A 24491-nucleotide genomic window follows, 5' to 3' on the forward strand; every position below is an offset into this window, starting at 1 on the left:
GAAATCCCTCCCGGAGGCTGATGGGGACAGCCCGTGAGGCCCAGGCCCAAACACAGGGCCCTTGTGGGACTGCGCCGTGGGGCAGCGGCCCGGCCCTGTGGGGAGATGTGGGGAGATGTGGGCAGGTGGCACAGGGGGACTCACCCCAGGGACACTGGGGACATGTCCCAGGCAGGTCTGGGGACTCACCCCAGGGACACTGGGGACATGTCCCAGGCAGGTCTGGGGACTCACCTCAGGGACACTGGGGACACGAACCAGGCAGGTCTGGGGACTCACCCCAGGGACAGTTGGGGACATGAGCCAGGCAGGCTGGGGAATCACCTCAGGGACACTGGGGACATGTCCCAGGCAGGCCTGGGGACTCACCTCAGGGACACTGGGGGACATGAGCCAGGCAGGTCTGGGGACTCACCTCAGGGACACTGGGGGACATGAGCCAGGCAGGCTGGGGACTCACCTCAGGGACACTGGGGACATGAGCCAGGCAGGCCTGGGGACTCACCTCAGAATATTTGGGGACATGAGCCAGGCAGGCCTGGGGACTCACCTCAGGGACACTGGGGACATGAACCAGGCAGGCCTGGGGACTCACCTCAGGGACACTGGGGACATGAACCAGGCAGGCTGGGGACTCACCTCAGGGACACTGGGGACATGAACCAGGCAGGCTGGGGACTCACCTCAGGGACACTGGGGACATGAACCAGGCAGGCTGGGGACTCACCTCAGGGACACTGGGGACATGAGCCAGGCAGGCCTGGGGACTCACCCCAGGGACACTGGGGACACCCCAGGGACATTGGGGACATGTCCCAGGCAGGCCTGGGGACTCACCTCAGGATATTTGGGGACATGAGCCAGGCAGGCCTGGGGACTCACCTCAGGCACACTGGGGACATGAGCCAGGCAGGCTGGGGATTCACCCCAGGATATTTGGGGACATGTCCCAGGTAGGCCTGGGGAAGCACCCCAGGGACATTTGGGGACGTGTCCCAGCACCAGGCTGGTGAGGTGGGGTTTTGGGGACAGGTCATTCCTTAAAAGGCACTATTCCAATGATATCACTTTGTCCAGAGCAGAGTTTATAATATAACCCACATTGTTTATACTCCCATGATCCAGCAGACAGACCAAAAACACAGAGCTGCTCTAAACCAGGGCAGAAAAAGGTTTTTCTCATGTCACCAGTGACAATTCCCCACTTACAGACAACATATACACACAGCACAGCCAGGCTGTTAATGCTCCACACTAACAGAGGCAAGTTGATATGTAAACATGTTTGTATCTTAGATATTTGGTTTCTTTTAATTCTCCTGAAAAACTGGAGCACACCCATGTTCTGCAATCCATGTGCCAATGAGGTTGGCTTTTCCCTGTGCAGCCTCTCACTCTCAGGTTTGCTTTAGTTGATGCTTTTTGCTGGTGAACACAACACCAGAGGGGCAGCTGCTCAGGAAACAACTTTTATACCTTTGGTTACAGCATTCTGTGTAAGTTGGGCTTCACTAGCCCAGTTAGTAGGCAAATGGGTGTTCCAAGCATAAAAGTGTATCAAAAGGGTCAACCACTATCTAACCAGAACATGAACTAACCTAAGTCAATAATCAGAGTAATTAATAAGGCATTTGAGGAAAAAAAAAAAAAAAAAAGAAAGAAATCTTTATCATGATTGGGCTTGATGATCTTAAAGGTCTTTTCCAACCTAAACCATTCTATGATCAGCTGCTTCCCATCACCCAGCAGGTTCTCCAGGCCTCCTTCAGTCCTCCCCACCACACAGCCTGAGCAGAACCTTCCTGTAGTCCCCTGAGCAGTCTCCCTAGAGAGAGCAGAAAAAAGAACACCATTGGTTTTGCAGCTCCAGGGAAAGCAGGATTCCTTTCAGCATAAATGACTTATTGCAGTGTTTGTATCCCCTTTGACAACTTAATAACCAAGAACATTCAGGAAGGTTTTCGGTACATAAATGTGAAATCTCCTTAATCCCACCTCCTCTAAAATCCCCCAGCTGTTGTTTTGAGGGTCTCCTTGGTGCTGCTCAGCAAACCCAGGTGTGTGTAAGACTCCGAGCTCACCTTGATGAAGGAGTGGAGGGATTTTCCATACATGGTCAGGAACTCCCTCCTGATGTAGAGCATGTCTATCTCAGCACGGGACACCATCACCCGGATCAGCGTGCTGTCATCAGTGCCCAGGCCCTGAGGGGACACAACAGCAGCTGGGGACACACAGGGACAGGCACTGAGCCCCGGCCTTCCGTGCCATCCACTCCTGACCACACCATTTCTGCATCAATGCAGGCACCCACTACCAGCTCTGAGCCTCCTGGGGGAAACGAGCTCCACAGAAAACCTCTGAGCCTCCTGGGGGAAAGAGCTCCACAGAAAACCTCAGACTTCTTTCTTTTTCCCCCCCAATTAGCACAATTTCTTTTTCTATAATTGCTGTCATGCTATTGACTTAAGCATGGAGAGGCAGGGGGGGAAATAGCAAAATCTCTTTACCTTCATGGATTTGTACAATCTTTCAGCAAAATAAGCAGGTTTATTCCTCATGCACTTTACTGTAAGGGAGACAAGAACAAGATAAGTAAAACCAATATACACTGAAGGATAAATTCTTCCAAACCCTTCCAGCACTTTCTCAGTGAAGACATTTATTCTGTAAAAATGCAACTCAAGCACAGTGCAGATATCCAGATCAGTCACCTGCTGTCAATTGATGTCTCCATGGCCAGTGCCCAGCAATAAAATATTTTTAAGGTTTTAAATCTTCCACACAGCAAATGTCACCTGCCAAAGGATCCCTTGGCAGAGAAATATAAAGCACAGAGCCTTCTTACCAGGTCTTTGCATCTGCAAAGATTAAAACACTGTGGCTTGTAAAAGAGTGAAAAAGAATGTGCCTCCTGAAGCTGTGCAAACAGGGCAAGAGACAGTATCTTTAATTATTTAATTAGTTTGTAGACACAGATTAAAAGCAGGGAACTCACCCACAGCTAACAAAGCATCCTCAAGGTCTCCTGACATCTCGGATTTAATGCTGTCTGTGATGTCCTTATTAGCGATCCCTCTGTACACATCAAAAACTAGGAGGAAGAGTTGGATAAAAGAGCCAAGTGAGCTGCTCCAGCGTGTACCCCCCGAGGATCACTTTGCAAGATCAAGCTCCTCATAGTCTGTACAAACACTGCACCATTACCACGACATTGTAAGCTAAATCAGGGCTGCCCCTCAGAAATAATTCATTTTAATGATCAGCTGTCTTGCTAATTAGCCTACCACTGCTGCAAGGATTTTCCAGAACTGCTATTTAATGTAGACAGTTTCCATGCTTAGCTCTGTCCCATGGGAGTCACACTTCATTATCTCCAATTCACAGGCTAGAGGAAGTTGGATGGGTGCTTTACTGATCTCCCATTTTGAATCAACTGGCCCTGAGAATATCTGTTGTCTCAGGGAGGGATCTCAACCTTCCTGAGAACAAGTACAAAGCTCCTACAAAAGTACTGTCCTCAAAACCAGGGAAAAAACCCCAGGACACCGGAGGTCCTACCTCTGAGCAGGTGGCACCTGTTCCTTGTGCAGAGGATGGACATGAACTGCACCTCATCTGTTCCCCACCTCTTCTCACCAGCTTCATACAGGGCCTGGAAGACATGAGCAAAGTGGGGATAACTGAGAACACCGGGTGTATATAATGAGATTTTTACCTCACAGAACCATCTGGGTTGGAAAAGCGCTCTGAGGTCACTGAGTTCACCACTAACTCATGTCCCCAAGTGCCACATTCACTGTTGAGTCCCCTCAGGGATGGGGACTCCACCCCTGCCCTGGACAGCCTGTGCCAGAGCTGGACAACTCTTCTGGGGGAAAAATGTTTCCTAATATCCAATCAAGTCTTCACCCGGGGCACTGCTGACTAGCACAACTTGAGGTTTACTCATCTGCCTCGAGAAATAGAGGTCTGTAAACAGCAGGGATTCACCACACATCACACATACAAACCCAGACACTTCTTGCCAGGAAGCAAATTGCTACACACCTGAGCATCTTGTTGAGCAAGGGCCTCATCCACAAATGTTCCCTCATCTCTGTTGCCCTGCAGTAATACAAGGATGAAAAATTCATTTCAACAGAGCAACTAATGGGAGTAAGTCCTGCAAAATCCCCATTTAAAACCAGTTACTGGAGATGTATAATGGGATTCTTAACGTTGAGTAATGGGTTACAAATACAGCAAAACATGATTCAGATGTGATTTGTTCTTTCTTTTGAAAAAGCAGCCATCCACTTTATTAAAAAGAGCACATGGCATCAAGGCATGGCAGAGTGAGGCTGTTCTCCCTGCAGAAGCTGGGGTGAAGTGCTGGCGAGGTGAAATGCAAGGGAAGTAAAACAGCAGCCAGCCTGAAGCACCTCTGTGGGAAATGGATTTATAGAACACTCTCAAAGCCTGACAGAAGGCTCACAAAGTGTGCATCTGTATGCAACCTTTGAGATCAGAAATGAGTGGGAGATGTCCAGCAGATGTTCCCCCCTGGTACCGCCCTGTCCTGGACTCACCGTGGCGAGGGACACGAGGACCCTGCGGAACAGGGAGGATGTGTCAGAGACAATGTCGTCCTCCAGGGTGGAGCCATACTCTGCCAGAGCACACACAGCACATCTGTCACTGACAGGATCTGCTGACTGGGAAGGGACCCACAAGCATCACCAAGTCCAGCTCCTGGGCCTGCGTAGAACCATCCCCAAGAATCCCACCATGCGCCCAAGGACGTGGTCCAAACACTCCTTGGGCTCCACCAGGATTGCTGCTGTGACCACTGTTCTAGGGAGCCTGTTCCCAGACACCCTCTGGGTGAAGAGCCTTTTTCTAACATCCATCCTAAACTGTCCCCAGGATTTGAATTGCCTTAGCAGTGCAGCACTGGGGGGGAAGACAGGCATGTCCTGCTGGCCACACTGTGACTAGGACAAGCCAGGATGCCCTTGCCCTTCCTGGCTTTCATCACAGCAATCCAGCCATCATATTGAGTGGCACAGGGCAAAATTAAGAAGCACAGCCAGGATAAAACTGGCAAAAGATCCACCAGGGGTAGACCTTCAGCTGACAGACATAACCACCCCACCCCATTACAACGACTCAATTTCTGGGTGTAATTCCAGTCCTTGGTGCTGACAGACCCTCCTCCTGCCTCTCCACACAGCCCTGCACACACACAGGGGGCTCCTGAGGCAGTGAGAAATTGCAGAGCGTGCCACATACGCAGTTTGTAGTTCTCGTTGATGTGCCGGATCTCCGCGTTGGTGCGAGAAGCCAGGATCTCAATCAGGCAGCCTTCATCTGTCCCTGCTCCCTGGGGAATCACAGACACAACACTGTGACAAGCAGGACTGCTGTTCATTAGGTATGGCTTAATAAGAAATTAGCAATTAACATACAATTACGGCATTGCATACTGAATTGGCCATAAGTCACGTGACGTAAAAAGGGATTTCCAAACCTTTAGAGCCCTCCTCAGTTCATGCACGTCATACATGGTGGTAGGAGTCATCAAACCAATGATCACCCTTTCAAAATTCCCACTCAGCTCAGACTTCAAGTCATCAATCAAATCCTAGAAGACAGAAAGAGAAGAAAGGAGAAAAAGGCCTTTGAGAAGAGGAAGAACTTGCTCAATACTTTTTTTGGGTGAACAGATACTCTGAAGTGAACAAGAACAAAAAACTTGGCCAAGGAAAGCTTGTGTTCAGTGCCAGTCATGCTCTTGTGGAGACTGGGATGTTCTTGACATTTCACCCGAGTAGTACAACCCAAAAAGTGCCCATCTCCCAGAGAGAGGCACAGCACTGTTCTCTGAGGAGCACCTACCCTGCCAATTGTGCTTTTATAGGTGATCAGAACTTGCTGACGTTGGGAAACGTTCAGCTTGGTCAAGGTCTCAATGATGGCATCTTCATCCGTGCCTGGAAGGAACCAAAGAAGACCAGTCAAGCTGCTTGTAGCAGAACCAGAGCCTGCTCTGGCCTTGCCAGGGTGTGCCACTGGCCACACAACCTCACACACATCCTGGCACAACCTGGGTCTCCTGTGTGCTGCCTCAGCCCAGCAGCACCACACCACAGACAGAGGAAACAAGAGCCTGACTAAAGATGCTTTTGTGGCCAAGATTTGGGTTTCCAGTGGGGCTCAAGTTGCCCAATTCCCTCCAGTGCCCTCACAAGGCAGTGAGGTGATGCAAATGGCTGAACTTCCCCTCCAAAAAACCCCTAGTGGAAACCTTCCCAACCAGCAGAGCTAAAAAAGAAGGTTTAACAGTGGGGGGAGATAACTTACCAAGTCCCTTCATGGCCTTCCTTAGTGCCTGTGCTTCTTGCTCAGCACTGAAAGCTGAGACACCCTTGACTGTTGCCTAAAGCCAAAGGAGAGGAGTTATGAAAAGTAGTCACAAAGTGAGACATTCACAGAGTAGAGCTGAATTTAAAAAAAAAAAGACAATTCCAAAGATGCAAACATCTCTTTTGGAAAGTGACAGCAAGTAAAGTCTACCCTCTAAACATGAGTGATTTTATACCAGGTTCCATCCATTCCAAAAATGAAATGGATTGTTCCAGAAGGACTTCCCAGCCACATAAGTAGTAAGCTACAGGGACTCAACTGAAAGGAGAAAAGATCTTAATGTGGCTGCCCATGCTGTATCTGTTTTCCAGTTAAATAAGGGCACACTGCCAGACATCTCTGCTCAGTCCAGCTTCTTCCCAGCAGTTTTCCATGTAAATCACAGAAGAAGCTGTTCCCAGCAAAGCCCCTTCCTGACTTCTCTAAGAGCAGTCAAGGACCACCACTGTGTTAAATAACCCACCAGGAAGTGCAGTGTTTTACCTGAAATGGTGATCCACAAACAAGTTTCTCCTGCCTCTGGTCTAGTGCAATTTCTGGGGAAATATACCTTTCTTGCAAAGCTCTTAATGTTCCCAAGAGAATCATCAGTAGTAAAAGTACCACTTAACATTCAACAGGCAGAAAAGTGTTCCCTGTCCCTGGAAGTGTTCCAGGCCTGGCTGGACGGGGCTTGGAGCAGCCTGGGACAGTGGCAGGTGTCCCTGCCCATGGCTGGAGATGGAACTGGAGGATGTTTAAGGTTCCTTTCAACCCAAACCATTCCATCATTCTGTAATAACAACCATAGAAATGGCTGCCTTGTAGGCTCAACCCGGAAAGAATAATATGCCTAGGAACTTTATCTGGAGAAATTAATGTTCTTTGAATTATTTGGATAACTGATCTGGTTTTCCATTAACTCCCCAAAGGCAAAAGCCTGTATGTGTGGGTCATTCTCCTCTAGAATGAGGAAGCAGAAAGAAGTGATAAATTCACCCCCTTGACGGGACAGACAGTGACAGTGTTCTTCCTGCTGTGTCCTTATCTGAGCTCCACTCCCCACGTTTATCAGGCCAGAGCAAAGGCTTGACACAGCCTGGCACGGCAAGCACTCACCATCCTGCTCGGGTCTGCTCAATCTGTTATTGTCTGTGTCCAGGGCACTGACAGCTGCAATAATAAAACACAGGGAGTGTTAGTTTTCTAGCAAATTATTAATAGAATACACCTTCCCTCGAAGGTTAATGAGGCTGGTTAAATAACCATCCGATTCTTTGAGGACTAAAGCGGGATTGAGCAGCCCAAGTGAACGCCCAGGGCGGCTTCCCAGAGTGTCCAGCCCTGCTCTGCACGGAGCAAAGGCTGGATCACACAGCTCAGGGCCAGGGCCAGGCTGGGAGGGATGTGGTGGACACACAGGTGATTAGCACGGTAATTTAATTATTCTTCTCCATTGCCTGTGTGACAGCCTGGCTGAGGCTACAAGGAGAGGGAGGCAGTGTTGTCCTGGAGCAAAGAAAAGAGACTTGATTGCCATGTCCTCCAAAAGACATGGCTTTGACCTTGGCAGGTGAGAGCCTGGGGGGAGCAGGTGAGGATGAAGCAGGGTGAGGGTGAAGCAGGGTGCCCACACAGCCCTAACCCTTCGTGGATCCTGCCTGGGAGGCAGACACACCGTGGTGCAGGTGAGCACACAAAGGATAACCCCACCTGAGCACTGGGCAGGAGAATTACTTTCCCTCTTATCTTAATAGGACATTTTATATTCAACATCCTCTCAGTTTGGTGCACTGTCTCCTTCCTTGTAGGGCTGTAGTTTTAAGTGACAAAACCCTCGAAAAACCCCAAAGCATCTGCCCAGGGTTATTAGTTCTGCTCACAATATTGTCTGCAATCAGAGAGCCTTTGCATGAACACACCCAAATTTTCCTGAGTCCCAGATCCCTTGACAGGATGTCACGTACCAGGACAAGGTTCACTTCCCCACAACCCAAGTTCATCCCAGCATCACAGCAGAGTTAGGAAAGGCAGACTCAAAAAAAGAGATACCCACATAGGGTAGGTAGTAGGGCTGAATTAAGTAAAGAATAAATTGAAAAAATGCAAACACAGTGACAGCAAGTCAAGTCCACCCACCAAATGTGTGGTTTTTTTTCCAGAGTTGAGCAAGTTCTCTCATTAAGGCCCTGAAGCAGAGGTGCCAGCAGTGAATGACATCTCTCCCCAGTTCTCCTCGTGGTGCTTAATAGCTGCTATCCACGAGCCCAGACAGTTGTGCAAGACCAGGAGTGTGTTTGCTCCTGCTCCACATGACTCCCCCAGGCCTGGAATGCACAGGGTGAGCTGCTCAGGCCAGTTAACTCTGTGTGGCACTTGCCATGGACAGGCACTCCCTGGTGCACCTCTACCTCACTACACCCTCTGCAATCAGGCAACATATAGCAATTATTAGGGTTGAGTTTGCTTCCTTTCATCTGATCATGAATTCCAGCGATCACAGTATGACCTAGACCTCAGGAAAGTCATCTTTGCTCTCCTCTAATCTTTCTACAGAAGTAAAAAGCCAATTTTATTTGCTTTAGTCAGACACTAAAAGAAAGCTCCAAATTTCACTGCTGTTTTTGTGATGGAGCTGGTCTGTACACAGAAGCAGGAATATCAGACAGGCTGGTTGAGCAAGTCAATTAGAGGGCAAAATAAAGGTCAGTAGCAAGGGAAAGGGAAGCAGGGAAATTCTGAGCTGGCAGGAGGAAACCAAACCATGAGGAGAGGCTGCATGTACTCCACTCAGGGTGAATCCTATCGCAACATCCATTAACAGCAGAAATACCACACTGAATATTGACTGCAAGACTCTGATCTCTTCATCCTGGGAACACCACTGGGAATCGAAAGAGCAGATCACTGGAAAGGCAGCAGTGCAAAGCCACTGCTCAATCTGCAAGTGCTGGTTTGCTCCTGGTGCATTTCTGGGTGAGAATGAGCCTCTGAGGTTACAGGTGGGACAGCTCAGCCAGGCTGTCTGGCAGTGGCCCCTGGAACCCTTTCACAGCTGAAGGGGTCTGCAGGAACTGCTCATGCAGGGGCTTTAGATGAATGAAACTCTCCTAAGCCACCCTTTGGCAAGCAGAGAGAGAGGGAATTGCTCAGCAGATTTGCCAGTGCTCAGCAGCTGAACACAATTCCTGGTGTGCAGCTCAGTCAGGGAAAAACAGCTCCAGGACAGGAACAATACGTTGCTCTGTGTTTTGAAGAATTTAACTGTGCATGCAAGAGTCAGCCAGCCAGTGCTATGGTGCTGATGTTATTTGCTTCACCCCAGAATAAAGGCCTGGCACAATAAACCTGACAGAAAACAAGCTCAAAACACTGTGCCCAGGTGACAGAGTGCAAGTGTAGGAGGCATCCCTCCCATTACTCGATGTTTTTTTCCATGGATGATCTTTCCCTGGCAGGCTTTATCAGGTAAACAGCCTGTTTTAAGTCTATATCAAACATCCTCTAAAAGCTGAATAAACCTGATTTATCAGGAAAGTGCTGACACTATCACATGTGCTGGCCAGTTCAAGTTTAGGCTTGCACACAGTCAGATTTTCCTGGCTATGCTCAGAGCATACACACAGGAACCACCAAGGAAAGTTCCAACAGCTTAAGAGGATATAAACACAGGGCTTTCCCCCCCAGTTTGAGCTCGCAGCATTGCCAGTCCTACTCCTCGGCTCCGGACGGAAACCCACCGCTTTGTGACCCTTTTCCTTGCGAGACAAACGCTGGACCTGTCCGACGAGTTCCTTCGCTGGGTGCACGTTTACCGGCACGCAGCCCACACCCATCCCCGGCTCGGCTTTTCCCGAGCTCGGTCCCCGGTGGCGGTGGCCGGTGTGCGGGATGCAGCGGGCTGCGCTGCCGGGGAGCCCGGGCCGGGGCTCGCCGCGGGGCCACTGACTCTGCAGCTCAGGAAAGGATCTCCGGTCTGCCACGAGCCCCGAGACAGCTGAGCTATCCCAGCCCTCCCACACAATGACCTTTATCTGGCCACTGCCCTCAGAAGGAATAAAAACATGATTCTCACAGCCTCGTACGCCTGACTCAGCCGTGCGCGTCCCCCGAGCCGTGTCACCCCTGCCATGCCCTCGGCGCTCCAGCGGCCGGGACGTGCCAGCCCCGGCACGGCACACACAGCAACCAAAACCCTGTGCCCGGGAAAGGTCAGCCCTTCCTCCATCCCGAACTGCCCCCCGTCCTCGCTCCGCCCGGCCGGGCTGCCCCAGTGCCGCGGCGCCGCTGGCATCGCCCGCCGGGGCTGCCGCTCCCGCAGCGCCGGCAGTGCGCGCCGGAGAGGGGCACTGGCACCTTCCGGGCACCGGCAGCCGTGCAGCCCCGTCCCCACGCCAAGGAGGACGCCTGGCACTCACCTGCTGTCCGCGCGGGTCCTGGCACGGATGGGGAGAGCTCTGGTGGCTGTCCCGGGTGGCAGAGTCCCCGCCCTGGCGACACGCGGCAGTGACGTGAGGGAGCTCCAGCCCTGCCCTGCCCATCCCTCAACAGTTGGTTGTGATCCAGAGCAGGGAGAAGCTCCCGGGAAGCCTCCCTCACCCCGCGCGTTTGGGATGTAACCCCGAACTGCCCTTGTGGGGTTACACGGAGCGCCGGCAGGCTGGCACGGCATTCCTGTAAAAGCCCCTGGGAGCAGAGGGGCTCTGCCTGCAGCTCCGGGCTCTCACTCCTGCCTGCAGCAGGGCACAGCCGAGGGGGTGAGAGGGGGACGACGGCGTGCGGCACACGGGCAGCAACGCCAACACCCTCCAGCAAGAAGTCCTGTTCCTCCCCCGGGGTTGTTTGTGGGGATTTCTGATCTGTATCGTGCCTCCTGTGCTCCCACAGCACCTCTCTGGCTCTTCAGCATCCTCACCCCTTACTCTGCATTGCAAACAGCAATGATTTCAGTTAGGATGGTTCTTTGCATAACGATTATTCCTTTTGCCCCGATAAATGGCAGTGCCCTCAAGCCAAAACTCTTCAGGCAAAGGGACTTCAGTTTTACCCCGAGGTGACCCTGCTGGGGTCAGCCATGGACATGATCACAGGGCTGACAGAGGGAAATCAGCCTTGCAATAGAGATTTTTTGTCTTCAAGTGTTTCTCCTCAGGACCTTTGTTCTCCTCTGATGCCAAACATGCTGTTATTATCACGGGTAAACCAAGCCTCTCAGTTTTTTCCAGCTCATAGGACAGCTCTGTCTCATCCCTGTGCCTCTTTGCCCATGCTCCTTTGCTGGAAGGGACCTAAATTTAGCAGCCTGGATGCGGGCAGGCTGTGCCTCAGTGAGCATGTCTGTGTGGTTATTTATTACAGCTCCTGCTGCAGCTCAGCTCCCAAAACAGCTCCACAGAGCCCAGCACCTACTGCTGAGGCAAGGGGATGGACCAGGGGAACAGAAAAAACAGGTTCAAGCCTCAAGCCCTCTCCTTTTTCACTGCGGAGCCTCTTTCCTTGCAAAACCTGGCACTTGACCCTGACCAGGATTCAGTGTGGACCAGCACATATAAACTGTTGCTAAGGAGAAACTTTTTCTCTTTCCTACATCTGTGAAAGTTTCCATTCTCAGCCCTTCTTCTCACGTCAGCAGTCCCTGCTCTGGGCCCGTTTCAATCCCCCAGCAGAACTGCTGTGTTTCTCCATCTTAGGTTGCCAAGGATTTTTTTAGCCTGTGTATTTTCATCCTTCTGTTTGCTTCCCAGTCTCTTCAGCCCCCAGGACTGGAAGGCTCTGTCATTGCAATCACTGGTATATGCAATAGTAATTATTTAATACCATGAGTTATTACTTTTCTTTACAAATTAGTTAAATATTGCACCAATCCTCCCATTCATTATTTTCACAATTTAACCTTTTCTTTCCCCCTGGGAGAGGCACCAAGTAGGAAGAATACTTGAAGATACAAGTATTTGTGTGGATGTTTTTGGCCATCTGGAGTTAGTCATGAAAGTGTATTCCATTCAGCAGCCAGATCCTGACACATCACGCAGCCAAGTTCCCTGTAATCATGGCTGGTTATGGGTGCTGGCTCCAAAGCCATCTGATTCAGTCACAATTATTTGGATCAGAAAGGAAAACAAAAAGGCACAAAAGCTTCTGAGCATGCTGAGAGTTGTCTGTGTTTCTCTGGAAGGTGGATAGAATGAGAGGGGGTTTAAGGAACCCTGTTATACCTTGCCCCAGGAGCTGCTCCCTTCAGGAAGGCGAAGGGTTGTTGCTGTATTTTCCTAGACAAGGTTCAGGTGACAAAGCTTTGTCTCTCCAGGGGTCCTTTGTGTAGGGTCTGCTCAACTTTCAGCTTTGTCTTCATCTCCGGAAGGATGGAAAGGCCATGGTTATTCTCCAGTGTCTCAGCTGAAGGATATCACTGGCTGGCATAGCTTTGCTGTCCTTGCATCAAGAGAGGGACAGCAGGGGACAAGCCCACAGTCCCTCTCAGCGCAGTGACAGAGCACGTTGCTCTTCTGTTCACAGATACTTCCTTTGTCCTGTCAATTATTTTAACCACCCTTGGTTTAAAGCTCTCGACCCCCCAGACTTTACTCTGTTACTTTACTCAGTTACATACATGCTTTCTATTCCCATTCCATCCTGCTGTTCTGCCACCTACAAAAGAACTCATGAAAACTAAAGGCCACAGAAAAACGAGGGCAGTGTGCATTAAGTAAATAACTTGGGCTCAAGCAGCAGCCCTTTAGATAGGGGTATTTTTCAGTCCCACAAAAAGAACAGAGCTGAACCTCTAGAAAGTGGCAGCATTTGTTTCTGCCTGAAGGACCCAACCTTTTAAATTTGCATCTCAGAGAGCAAAGGAGCCTTGTGCTAGGAGGAGAGATTTTCAGTGTCCTTTCATCAGCAGGTACCTGCCTTTAGCTCTAGAGGAGCAGCCTCACCTCAGTCACTGAGCTCCAAATTCTGACATTCATGAAGTCATTCACCAAGGGAGGGTCAGAATCTGGCCCTCTGGGGATTAAGCCAGTGTTTTTAGGAGGTTCACAAAGGAAGTGCTCCTTTTCATACCTGAGCACTGGCAGTTTGCAAGGAGCAGTGCCTGAAAATGGGGCTATTTAAGGGTTGCACAAGTGCTGTGGGAGTGTGTTGGATGCTGTAGCTCAGTCAGTGTTGTCTCCATAGCAGCAGTACCCGAAGGTAGGGTGGAGGCTGAAAACCAGCCCTTGCTTTTCCAAAGCACTGAGTTCTGTATGCTTTTAAGAGGGTAAATTCTCATTCTGTGTATTAAATCACAATAGTCCCAAAGTGAACTGCAGTTGATAGGGCTCACTGCAGACATCCAGGGGCACTTCTGACCCTTAGAGCAAGGGTGTGTCCTTACCTGTTCAGCACTGTGGGAGGTGAAACAGCCACAAGTCTGAGATGTTTTGGGATGAGGTGTTTTGGGGAAGGCCTTAGGAAGAGGAAGCCTGGAGCTGTTGATCCATGATTGGAGTCGAGCCCTTTTAACACAAAGAGAGGAAGGAAGATGAAACACTCCCAGACCTAGGTAAGCACTGCTTATTTGGGTGGGAAAACTGAACTATTCCAACTCATGTAAGAAATTGGAGTGTTCTTAACTCCGCATAACCACTAGAAACACTGCTTGTGCACTCAGCATTATCAGGGGAATGCGCAGCACTCTCCCTTTTAGCAATCCAGGCAGGATTTAGAACCCTGAGCACAGCATACCAGCACTGCTATGCAAGTCAAAGGCTCTCTGGGCAGATTACATAAACATAAATGTCACACAAGGCCAAGAAGGAACTGGGGAGCAGAACTGATTTGAGAAAACTCCTGTAACCCAAGATGCCTTTAAAACAAGAGACCCCTTGGACACGGGGGGAGCCCATGCCTGAGACAATGAGCTGTAAGGGGAGACAGCACTGAGCACTGCAAGGATGAGACAGCCAGGAGTCGAATGCCCTTTCAAGTGTGCTTCAATCACCAGGTTCTCAAGGTGGGGATGCTCAGGAGGGGATCCCAGCTGCTCTCACAGCTCCTCACGCTGACAGCTCTAGCAGCATCTCGGCGGTGGGGGCTCTCCACACTGCTGTCCCCCAGCATATGCTGTGCTGACACTGCCTCAGAGCTGCCCACCCACTCTGCCTTTCTCCCACAGAGAAACTGGAGGCTGCACTTGGCCACGGGCCCAGTCTGCTGTTTTCTTTTTTCCACTAAAGCTATAAGCAGCAGGGAATGCAGGCAGTCCGGGGCCATCGGTGGTCTGATGGCTTTGCTGGCTGCCTGTGGCCCAAAGGGGAGCAGGGGTCAGCAAAAACCTCCAGGGAGGGAGGGGGCTCAATGAATGTTTACTTTAATTAGCATACATATCATTCTGAAGAGGAAATGAGTAGCTTTCACTTTTTCTTCTTAATTAATATCTGCCTCCATGTAGTTTAATCTTACTTAGCTGCTCTGCAATTTGGCCATGACCCAGCTCTAGGGGATGGAAACAGCTCTATGACTGCCCAGCTCAGGATGACTTTTCCTGACCCTGCATTTAAACAGAAGAGAGCAAAGGGTGTGGGTAGGCCCGGTGAGGTAGCTCAGAGCAGGAGGAGCCCCAACAGGATCCTGACACTGGAAACACAGCAGATAAATCCCTTCTCAGGGAGAACCCAACCTGCAAACTTCCCCCAGTGTAGCAGCAGCTGCTTTAAGGGACGGAGCGGAGCTGTGGTGCAAAGTCATGCTCCTTGAGAAACAGGGCTCTGTCCCAGCCAGTCTCCATCCCCTGGCTGCACACAGGGTCAGCCCAGGCCGCTGCATCCCACGTGTGTGAGCCTGCAGAGCTCAATCAGCTCCGTTATTTGTGGGAGTGCCGCTGCTGTGGATGGAAGATTGGCTTCCAGCCACAGGAAGCAGAGCCATTGCTGGAGCCAGCGAGGATGTCCTGCAAGGGCAAACAGGAGCACCTAGGAGGTGGAAGCTTCCAGTTCTTAAACACGTGAAACGCAGATCTGAGTTCTGGAGTGGTTTTGTTCCTCTGCACAGCTCTGAACCCAGGAAAGCCCAGCTCCATGACAGTGTTCTTGAGAACTGACCTTTTCTTGGGGGTGATGGAGATCAGTGATGGTTTTTCTCGTAATACTAATAGTGTTTGGGGGCGACTGCTGTGCACTTGGAAAGAAACCCTTGAAATCCAGAGAATCACAGGCAGAGAGATGGATAGAACAGCAGCCCTATTCCTTGCTGGTGAGAAGCTTAACAGAGTTTTTTGCAGTAAGTGTGTATTTAAAGAGACAGAGAATTGTGGAATGCACTGGGTGGGAAGGACCTTAAAGCTCATCTTGTTCCAAGCTCCATGGGCAGAGCCATATTCCACTGTCCCAGGCTGCTCCCAGCCCTGTCCACCCTGGCCTTGGACACTTCCAGGGATCCAGGGGCAGCCCCAGCTGCTCTGGGCACCCTGCACCAGGGCCTCATCCCCCTCACAGGAACAATTCCTTCCTTATATCGGATCTGATTATCCCCTCCCTTACTTTGAAACAGTTACCCCTATCACTGTGTAAAAAGCGCTCTCCCAACACCCGTATCAAGAGAAACATCACCGTGTGGTTAAGACCTCTTTATTATGCGGTGAATTCAGGAAGATGCGACCACGGCTGCGTTTCCCCTGGCCGGTGAAGCGACAGCAAGCTGAGGAAGCTGTGCCAGCTCTGCTCTCCGTCGCTGCCGCTCCCCGAGCTCTCCAGAAGGGGCCAGTGTGCCCTCGCCTTTCGGGGGCCGCAGGAAACCTGCCCAGGCCTGTGTTTTTATTTAGAAAATGCTGAGCTGTCTGGAAAGTTTGATGAAGAGGGATGCAGCTGTATTAATGCGCTTCTTCCTGGGGATTTGAGTGCAGTTTCTGAGCGGCGCAGGAGGAGCCGGGATCAGGGAGACAATGTGCAGGGAAGCAGCTCTGCTGACCACACTCGGATATTTTAAACCTCGCGTCATGGGATTTCAGCAGCTTAAAACTCAGTGTTTAGGATTGAGTGCATTAGTCAGAGGTTCCTCTCTGCAGCACGACGAGCCTGGGAGCCTCTGGAGTCGCTGTGACACGGGAGAAGCACCAGGCCCCGTGTGTGCCGTGCCACGGATCAGCTTTTTCACTTGGAGCTTTCAGGCTCAGTTCCCTCTGATCCCTGTGAAGGTCACTGGGATTGCAGCAGTGCAGCCCAGCCCTGTGCCTTGTGGAATAAAGAGAATCCTCAGCGTCTGCAGCCGGGGATGGAGGGCTCCTGCTGTGCTGTTGCTGCCCAGAATGGTCATGGGTGGGGTTGGTGTGCCGTGGGCTGATCGCAGAGCCCCCAGCCCCGCGTGGGTCTGACACTCCCTGCATTGCACTGCAGGTACGGTTAAAAAAAGCCTTCTCAGAGCCAGGGAGGAGGCTCAGCAGTGCATCTGCAGCTCTCTGCATGCAGTGGCTTTTATCTTCTTTACTTGGAAATGAGTCATTTCCCCGTACTGTACAGAGATGCCCAATTTCCTTGGAAATGGTTCAGTTCTGCAGAGTCCCCAGAAATCCCCAGTGATGGGACCCAATTTTTGCACTGGGTGTTTTACCTGTCTTGAGAGATGCCTGGGGATTTTCACAGGCTAGAGAAATTTAAAAAATAATTTAAAATAATGCACAGAAGCAACTGAGACTTTACTTAGTTCATATTTATTCCGAAGGGCACGTGAACCTTCTGTACTGAGCACTGGCAGTTAATTCATCACAGAGCCCCAAAGCACAGCCAAGCATGTTTCATGCAGATTTAAGCCTGCAAATGAAAAAGGACTGTTTGCACACGTGTGCTGGCTGCCTGGCTGAAATGACTGCAGCTCCAGCTGGGTGGACTTGGGGTGCACTCGGAAACGAGGGGCAGTCAGGAGCCACCCTACAAATGATGGGTGACTGAAGGTGGTCAAAGGGGACTTTGGGGTCTGCAGGGTGGGCTTGTGAGCCCATACCTTTAAGAGCTGCTGAGGACGAGGATGGTGGAAGAAGCATTATCTACAGTGAGGAGGCATGGTGGCTCAGCAGAAAAACAACTGTAGTGACGTGCTGTCAGATCTGTGCATCTGTGTATTGCTAAATGTTACCACCAGCAATTTTACCTGCTCGTTCTGAGAGTCACACACATCTTACAAGTCTTCAAACACTGTGAGGAAAAACCCAATGGACCCATTTACAACAGGCTGATCCAATCTCACTGGCATTGCTGGGAGCCCATGACCAAAGCGAGGCCAAGGGCTGCGGGAAGGACAAACATTTTTGTCACCCCAAAGCAACCAGGCCTGGCCTACCCTGGGGACAGGGGCTGGCAGCAGGATGGCTGTAGTTATTACCATAATACAGGAAATAACAGTCATTGGGAAAATGGGACCATGCTTTGGGTTCCTCTTCCATCCCAGCCAGAGGGGAGGAAGGAGAGTGGTGCTGTCATGGAGTCAGCCGCTCTGGAAGCCTAAGGCTGGGAAAATCTCCTGATTCCTGAGGAAAAAAATGCTGAGAAGAACCCAAAGTGCATTTAAAGTAAGTTTCCCAAGACCTGAGCTAAACGAAACCTTTCCAAAGCCTGACCCAATGGCTTTGGGCTCCGGAGGAGCTGCAGTGCCCCCGAGGAGCATCTCGCCAGTATTCAGGCAGGCAGGAGGAGGAAGCTGTGTTTCAACAGCAAATCCAAGGCACAGGTTTTACAAAAACAGCTAGCAGGGGTAAAACACTAAAGACATTTTGGGGGCTTGGGATATCTCTGCTTTCAGGATTTCTTCTTAGGCTCCCAAAGCAGGCGCTACCAGGGCCTGTGTGAAGATAAGCCTCGTGCTTCAGGTTAATCCCAAGATGTCACAGCAGTGGCCTTTTATTATTATATCACAAAAACATCGACTTTAGCGCATTACTTCAAAGATAAACGTAAATACCCGTAACCATGCAAAGCCCGAGTGTGGGCCGTGGTTCCTCACGGACAGGATTTCTGCGCTCAGCCCCCTCGGCGAGGAGGACGCAGGGCCCCCGGGCCCCGTCCGCTGTCCCTGGGGCAGCTCCGGTCCCGGCCGGCCTGAGGGGCGACCCCGGGCCGGGCGCTCCGCCACGGCCCCCTCCCGGCCCCCGGCCCAGCGCCCCCTGCCGGCCGCAGCCGCGCGGCATGCCGGGACTTGTAGTCCCCACCGCCCCCGGGCCCCCCTCCGCCGGCCACGGGGAACTACCGCCCCCAGCGTGCCGCGCGCGGCGCCGCCACCCGGCCGAGCCCCCGCTCCCCCTCCCGCCGCACCGTGGGGCGGGGGTCGCTCCGAGGGCTGCGGGACGGGACATCCCGGGACGGGACAGCCCGGGACGGAGCGGAACGGGACGGAACGGGACAGCCCGGGGCGGCGGGGCCGGGCCCTGCAGCTGGCGGAGGCGCGGGGGCGGTGCTCCCGACGGCAGCCGGGACTTCCTGTGACGGCCCATTTCCTGGTCGGATGGGGCCGGCGGGGGGCGGCGGCGGCGGGGTCGGTCCCTGTCCCTGTCCCTGTCCCTGTCCCTGACGGGCTCGGTGGTCGCCGGTGACGCCGCCAGGCAGCGATGCGGGCCCCGGGCCCTGCCGGCAGCCGGCCCCCGCCGTGACCCGGTGGGGCTGTGCACGCCGGCCCCGCGGGGCGCATGGAGGCACCCGCCGCCCTCTGCGAGGTACCGGGCAGGGTCCCTGCGGGCCGGGGCTCGCGGCGGGGCCGCGGGGGTGACGCCGCAGGCCCGTTATCCCCGCTGCTTTTGCAGGTGTGACTCCCCGGGGGACAGCGCGGCTCGGCCCCGCCAGGCGAGCGGCGCCGGGCCCCGCTCAGCGGCCGCGGCAGGAGCCGGGAGGGCTCGGCACCGACACCGGCATCGCCCCCGTCGCCGGCACTGCCGCCTCCTGAGACATGAAGAAGTTCTTCGACTCTCGCCGGGAGCAGGGCGGCTCCGGGCCCGGGTCGGGCACCAGCGGCGGCGGCGGCGGCAGCAGCGGCCCGGGCAGCGGCTACATCGGCCGGGTGTTCAGCATCGGCCGGCACCAGGTCACCGTGGACGAGGTGCTGGCGGAAGGTAAGGTCCCGGCGCCTTTCCGAGCGCTCGATGGGTGCTGCTTTCCCTCCCCGGGCTGGAAGGGAGGCCTTGGGCTGTCCCGGGCACCCAGCCTCCTCCTTGACCCCCGGGTTCCTGAATATTGCATTGTCCTTGGCAGAATTGCACTCTAGTGGTGTCAGTAAGCTGATGGGTCTGGTATTCCCATCTGTAAAGCCAGTGTGGGTTTGGTAGAGTTAGCTTTTTTTTTTTTTTTAATGCTTTAGAAATTGGGGGATATTTAGAAGTTAATTGTTACCCACTTCTTCTAAAGTGGGAGTTAAAAAGACCTAAAGAAACACCCAAACCAGAATTGTCAAATATTTCGGTGCAGAACAAGGTGCTGTAAATAAAGAAATCAGTGTCTTTCACTCTTAAACTTTCTTCAGCTGTTACCTCCTTTCCCACCTCAAGCGGGGAGGATTAAAACACTGGAGTAAATTCCTTGTAGGTGTGTTATGCACATAGGTAGGCTGGGCAGGACTGGCTGTGACCTGGGATGAGGGATTTCTCTGTGTGTGGGATGTCTGTAAGGCAAAATGGTGATCTCAATTGCCTTTTTTTCTTTTTTTTTTTCCCCAAATAAAACAGTTAGAGACCTAAAATGAATCCTAGGGGTTACAGAACTCATGACGTGTGCAGGCCTTGCAGTGCAGCAAGCTGCTGGTGGCATTTGTTTAATTGTAGCCAGCTCTGCTGCTCCAACTATCATTTTACATTTCATTTGTTGGGGCTGTAAGGAACCTCCTGAATGGCTTTGCCTGGTAACCTTAGCCTCGACCTTCAGAGAGATGTTGGCCTCTTTAGACCTGGTCCCTCCTGCGCAGCATCCTGGGCAGATTGAGTCCAAACTGTTTTGTTTTGATGGTGAAGGAGAGGAGAGCTGCTGGGAGAGAGCTGAGTGGGAGGACCTGTGTTGGCTTTTACAGAAAGAGCCCTAAAATGGAAAAGGGACTCTGTGTACGCTGCCTGTGTTCAGATTTGTAAGAATTCACCATGGTGTACAAGAAAATAGGTCTGTGGCTGTTTTTTAGACTTGGTTTCTGATGTGTTCTGCTGTGAGGAGCACCAAAACCAGGCTTTTACCTAGCAATTAGAGTGATTTTTTTTCCTCCCTGAAATTTGCAATTATGGAGCAGCTGGACTGATATTTCCAAGGCCCTTTTGGCCCTGGAAGCTGAGGACCTACATGAGCTAAACTTGAGAAGCTGTCAGTCTCTCTTTAATGCAGGATGGCCTCATCCTGGTAACATGGGAAGGCTGAGGCTTTTTTTGCTGATGAGTAATGTGCTGGCAGGTTCTGCCCTGGGAAGCGAAGCCGTGTGTCACCGGGCTCTCCTGCTGCAGCAGAGGTGGAGGTGGGAGCACAGATTGCCTGGGAGGGAAGAGCCTCCCTTCCCTGCCCCTCTGTCCTGGGGGAGCTGCTGCTTGTGGGGGCTTTTCCCTGCATCTCCGGGCTCCTGTCTGTGGGGTGGAGCAGGGCCTGCAGCTCTGGGTTCTGTGCAGGCTGAGCACACCTGTGAAACAGTTCTGTGGGGCAGAGGGAGTTCTTCTGGTGAAAGGTGCTGCCCAGGTACCTCCCTCCCTGGGGGTGAAATCCCTCTGTGTGCAGAGTGGAGCCTCCAAGGGGCACGAGCAAGGCTGTCACCTTCGGTTGGGAGCAGTGGAAATGCCCTTTCCTCTGCAGGAAAGTTGGGCCAGCTGGGGAGCAGCGTGGCTCAGGAGTGCTGCAGCTCTGCATGCCCGTGGCTGGCTGTGCTGGTAAACAGCCTTTCTCCCTGACTCAGCTGGAGACCTGGGGAGCTCGTGGGCAGCCCAGTCCCTGCACTCCTGACGTCTGTGCTGAAGAGGCAACTGCTGGCTATCTCTGCTAAAAGGAAAAGTCCCCTGGGAAGCACTTTGTCGGAGGAGTATCCTGTCTGGGAAGGAAGGCCCTCTCATCCCCATTGCTGTAGGAGGGAGTGGGGAGGCCTGTGTTTAGGTGCAGCCTGTGAAACATGAAAAAAAAAGGGATGTAAAAGTGACTTAAAAGAGAGAACCAATGAAGTGATGAATGGTGTGGAGGAGACTTGAGTTGAACCAGAAGTTTTGGAATTGAAGTGTTGGGCTTTGCCTGTCAGAACTGTGCCTGGTCACCCTGAATTCTGCTGAGCAACCCTGCTGATGAGGAGTGTGCCCCGGCTGCAGCGCTGCCTGTGCCAGGTGGCAAATGGCTCCATGTGCCTCTGGGCTCTTGTGTAGATCCCCAAAATACCTGCTGTTAAACCTGCATGGTTTTACTCCCCCACCTCTGAAAAATAGTTCTGTCTGGATGCTTGCCTGCCTGGGCAGGGAGGAACATCCCCTCCTTTTGGAAGGAAGTAGATGGGAATAATGCAGAAGGAATTTGAGGGGTTGGTTGTGGTGTTGGGATATGGTGAGTCAGGGGGTTTTTACAAGCAGGGTGTTGCAATAGGTGATTCCTAGTTGGGTCTTTGTAGCTCTCCTGCTCTAATCCATGTAATAGCACAAATAAGCTCTTGAACAATTCCCCTCAAAGTTTGCACAAGGATTATCTGTGTTGGGAGGGCAGTGCTGCTGGCCCTGGGGGTCTGCAGGGCCAGGTTTACAGTCACACAGTGCCCCAGTGTGGGCTCAGGGGTGTTGTGACTGGTTTTGGGGTGAGTGGTGTTTCACAGAGCTGAAATGAAATGCCCAGGAGCTCTTGCAGTGGGGGGCTGAGTCAGGCTGCTGTCTTGCTGTTTTCTTTCTGAAAATAAATTGAAACAGCGTTGGACCAAATCAGATACTGCTCTTTGTTTCTGCCTGTGTGTAGGGGAAAAACCAAAACAACAAAACCCCACTCCAGAGCCCCATGCTGGAGCTCTAAGGAGGTTGGTGTCCCTCTGATGGGGATCAAAGCAGCAGAAACATTGAGAAGGATGTTGCCATAAATGAGGAATTTGCTGAGGAGTTTGGGAGAGGCGTGTGGCAAAGTACCACAAGGCACGGGTGAGCTAAACCCGTGGGGTTTGGGGATTGCCCCAGTGTCCCATTTTTGAGGGCCTCTGTGTTTTGTGTGACTCTACTCACAGTGTTGTGAGAGTGCTGAGCTGACCCGAGGTGTGTAAACATTGATGGGGCACGTGTTTGAGCAGGGTTTTGTTTGTCTTGCTCTGCTTCTAGCAAAAAGTACAGGCTGCGTTTCTGCAGGTCTGTGAAAAGTTACTTTTAAAATTACTTGTACTTTTTTAAGGTCTTTCATCTTCAAGTGTCTAAGTAAGGGATTCAGGTTTAATAATTGTTGGATATCTCACTGAAGTTTTTCAGGTACGTGCCTGTGTGCTGTAGCTAGTGTTGATTTGAAAGCATTTAATGGTTGGTGTTACAAACCAGTGCAAAGTCACAGAATCTCTTACGTTTGCCAGCTGTATCTTTCCTCTGTTTTGAAAAGAAGGACGTTGTGGGATCCATCCTAACTTTCCCTAGCAGACCTGCAGGCCAGGGCATGTGGGAAGCAGCTGGAGGGGCTGTGAATGCCCAGCCTGTGCCCTGAGCTGCCCAGGGGTGTGGCTGGCCCGAGTGCAGAGGGTTTCTGCTGACCCCTGCCCTGCTCTGCCTTGGCACCTCCTTCCCCTGCAGCACCATCACCTGAAGTCACTGAAAACACACGTGAGCTTCTTCTGAAGTAATTTCACTTTAAAGCAAAGCCCATCTGAGCCACGTTTTGCAGACTTATGTGATCCTCAACCCATTTCCAGTGTGGTTGGGTTCAAGGCATTGCTTTGAAGTGTACTTTGTGAGTTACTGCTTTCCAGCTTCAGCCAAGGGCCAGCTGCTAATCACCTGACCAGGGACATTTGGATTAGGAATTAAACTGTTTCTCCTCTTGGAATGGGACACGTGATTTTGATTTTTTAAATTTTTTCCCTGTTTCTTGTGAGGCAGAACATATACTCTGCACTCTGCTCTGCCAGGTAGGGTGTTTGATTCTGTGTTCCAGCAGTCTGTTTTTCTGAGAGTAGAAGCCAGGCGAACTTGTGAAGAGTCCCAAGGGAGTTATTTGCTAAATGCTGGGGTATCCCAAGTGTTTTGGTGCTTTTAGCAGCACAGCTTTTGCTGGGACAGTGTGTGCTGTGTCCTGAGATGTAATCAGGGAGGAAAAGCAGGTGTTAGTGGATTTAAGTGTGTAAGAAGTTGTGTGGGCCAGCCTGGCCTGGCCTGGCTCGTGGGCTTTGTGCAGCCTGTCACAGAAGGGCTCTGGGTTGTGCCTGGGGGGGCTGGTTCCTTATGGAGCAGCTGTGGCAGCTAAAAGCTGATGTAAAGGCAGTGCTAGCCCAGCCAGTCATCATCCCAGGAAGGAACCTTCCATGGGAAACCAAGAGAGTTTCTGTTTCCAGCAGTCCTGCTATGAAGTTGTCGGTATAAGAAAGCCTAGTTTTGGGATTCTGGCTGGGGGTAATAAATGGTTTAACTCTCCAGCTGGGGTCTTGCAGAAGTGTTCTAGTATTATAAAGGAACAGGTTGCTAACCTCTGGTTGCATGTGCATAGTGGTTTTATTGTGGCATGAGCCTTCTCCCCTTTGTGCAGGAGCTTGTCAGCAGCTCGAGGAGAGCAGGTGGGAAGTTACAAATGTGCTGAAGACAGGCTGGAATTCACTCTGGGTTTAGCACTTCTTGCCTTCCAAGCTCACCCACCTGCATTAATCATGGCTAATAAGAGGTCAGCACTGGCTAGGCCTGTGCACTTGTGTTGGGGCTGGGAGCTGCTTCCCTTGAAGGTGACTTTTTTCAGGGTAGATGTTCTGGGCAGGCTGAGGCTGTGCCCATTGGGAAGGCAGTGTGCCAGCTGCAGGGCTGGTGCTGCTTTTCTGGAAAGTCACAACCAATTTGCCTTCTCTTGTGCTAAGTGTTTACTTGTGTTCTACGTGTGGAAGGAGACAGGAAGTCTCTGAGGAGAACATGCCATAAGCAAAATTGGTTTATGGAGGAGTTATCTTCTGATAACAAGAGGTAACTGAGTAAGTTTCCCAGGAAG

At 51.8% G+C, this 24491-nt stretch overlaps 2 protein-coding genes across 7 annotated transcripts in view; one reads left to right on the forward strand and one right to left on the reverse strand.

The window, feature by feature from the left end:
- Positions 1–1456: 1456 nt before the first annotated feature.
- Positions 1457–10894, reverse strand: ANXA4 (annexin A4). 2 transcript variants are annotated; one of them, XM_084221908.1, is made up of 13 exons: positions 10806–10894; positions 7507–7560; positions 6346–6421; positions 5881–5975; positions 5513–5626; positions 5275–5365; positions 4572–4651; positions 4051–4107; positions 3562–3655; positions 2999–3094; positions 2511–2569; positions 2082–2204; positions 1457–1825 (listed from the first exon to the last, which is right to left on the reverse strand). In XM_084221908.1, the coding sequence occupies exons 2-13, from the start codon at positions 7507–7509 to the stop codon at positions 1766–1768; spliced, it is 948 nt and encodes a 315-aa protein (XP_084078034.1). In that variant the 5' UTR covers positions 7510–7560; positions 10806–10894; the 3' UTR covers positions 1457–1765. The 2 variants fall into 2 exon arrangements, with proteins under 2 accessions (XP_084078034.1, XP_084078035.1); XM_084221909.1 differs by lacking the exon at positions 10806–10894 and adding an exon at positions 10463–10529.
- A 7969-nt stretch (positions 10895–18863) lies between these two features.
- Positions 18864–24491, forward strand: part of AAK1 (AP2 associated kinase 1) — a 56623-nt gene continuing 50995 nt past the window's right edge. For all 5 annotated transcript variants that reach the window (XM_084221923.1, XM_084221919.1, XM_084221920.1 and 2 more), the window contains exons 1-2: positions 18864–19063; positions 19151–19456. In XM_084221923.1, the coding sequence (XP_084078049.1) occupies positions 19294–19456 (163 nt within the window). In that variant the 5' untranslated portion in view covers positions 18864–19063; positions 19151–19293. The remainder of the gene's footprint in view (positions 19064–19150; positions 19457–24491) is intronic.

Source organism: Fringilla coelebs (assembly GCF_963513975.1).
Source record: "Fringilla coelebs genome assembly, chromosome: 26".
Taxonomy (NCBI): Eukaryota; Metazoa; Chordata; class Aves; order Passeriformes; family Fringillidae; genus Fringilla; species Fringilla coelebs.

Bases quoted from the DNA above. Each gene is read 5' to 3' on its own strand.
- ANXA4 (XM_084221908.1), bottom strand. The intron at 5,366-5,512 runs GTTTGGAAATCC...GTGATTCCCCAG, and splicing joins AACTGAGGAGGGCTCTAAAG to GGAGCAGGGACAGATGAAGG. The intron at 2,570-2,998 runs GTGAGTTCCCTG...TCTCCCTTACAG, and splicing joins GGATGCTTTGTTAGCTGTGG to TAAAGTGCATGAGGAATAAA.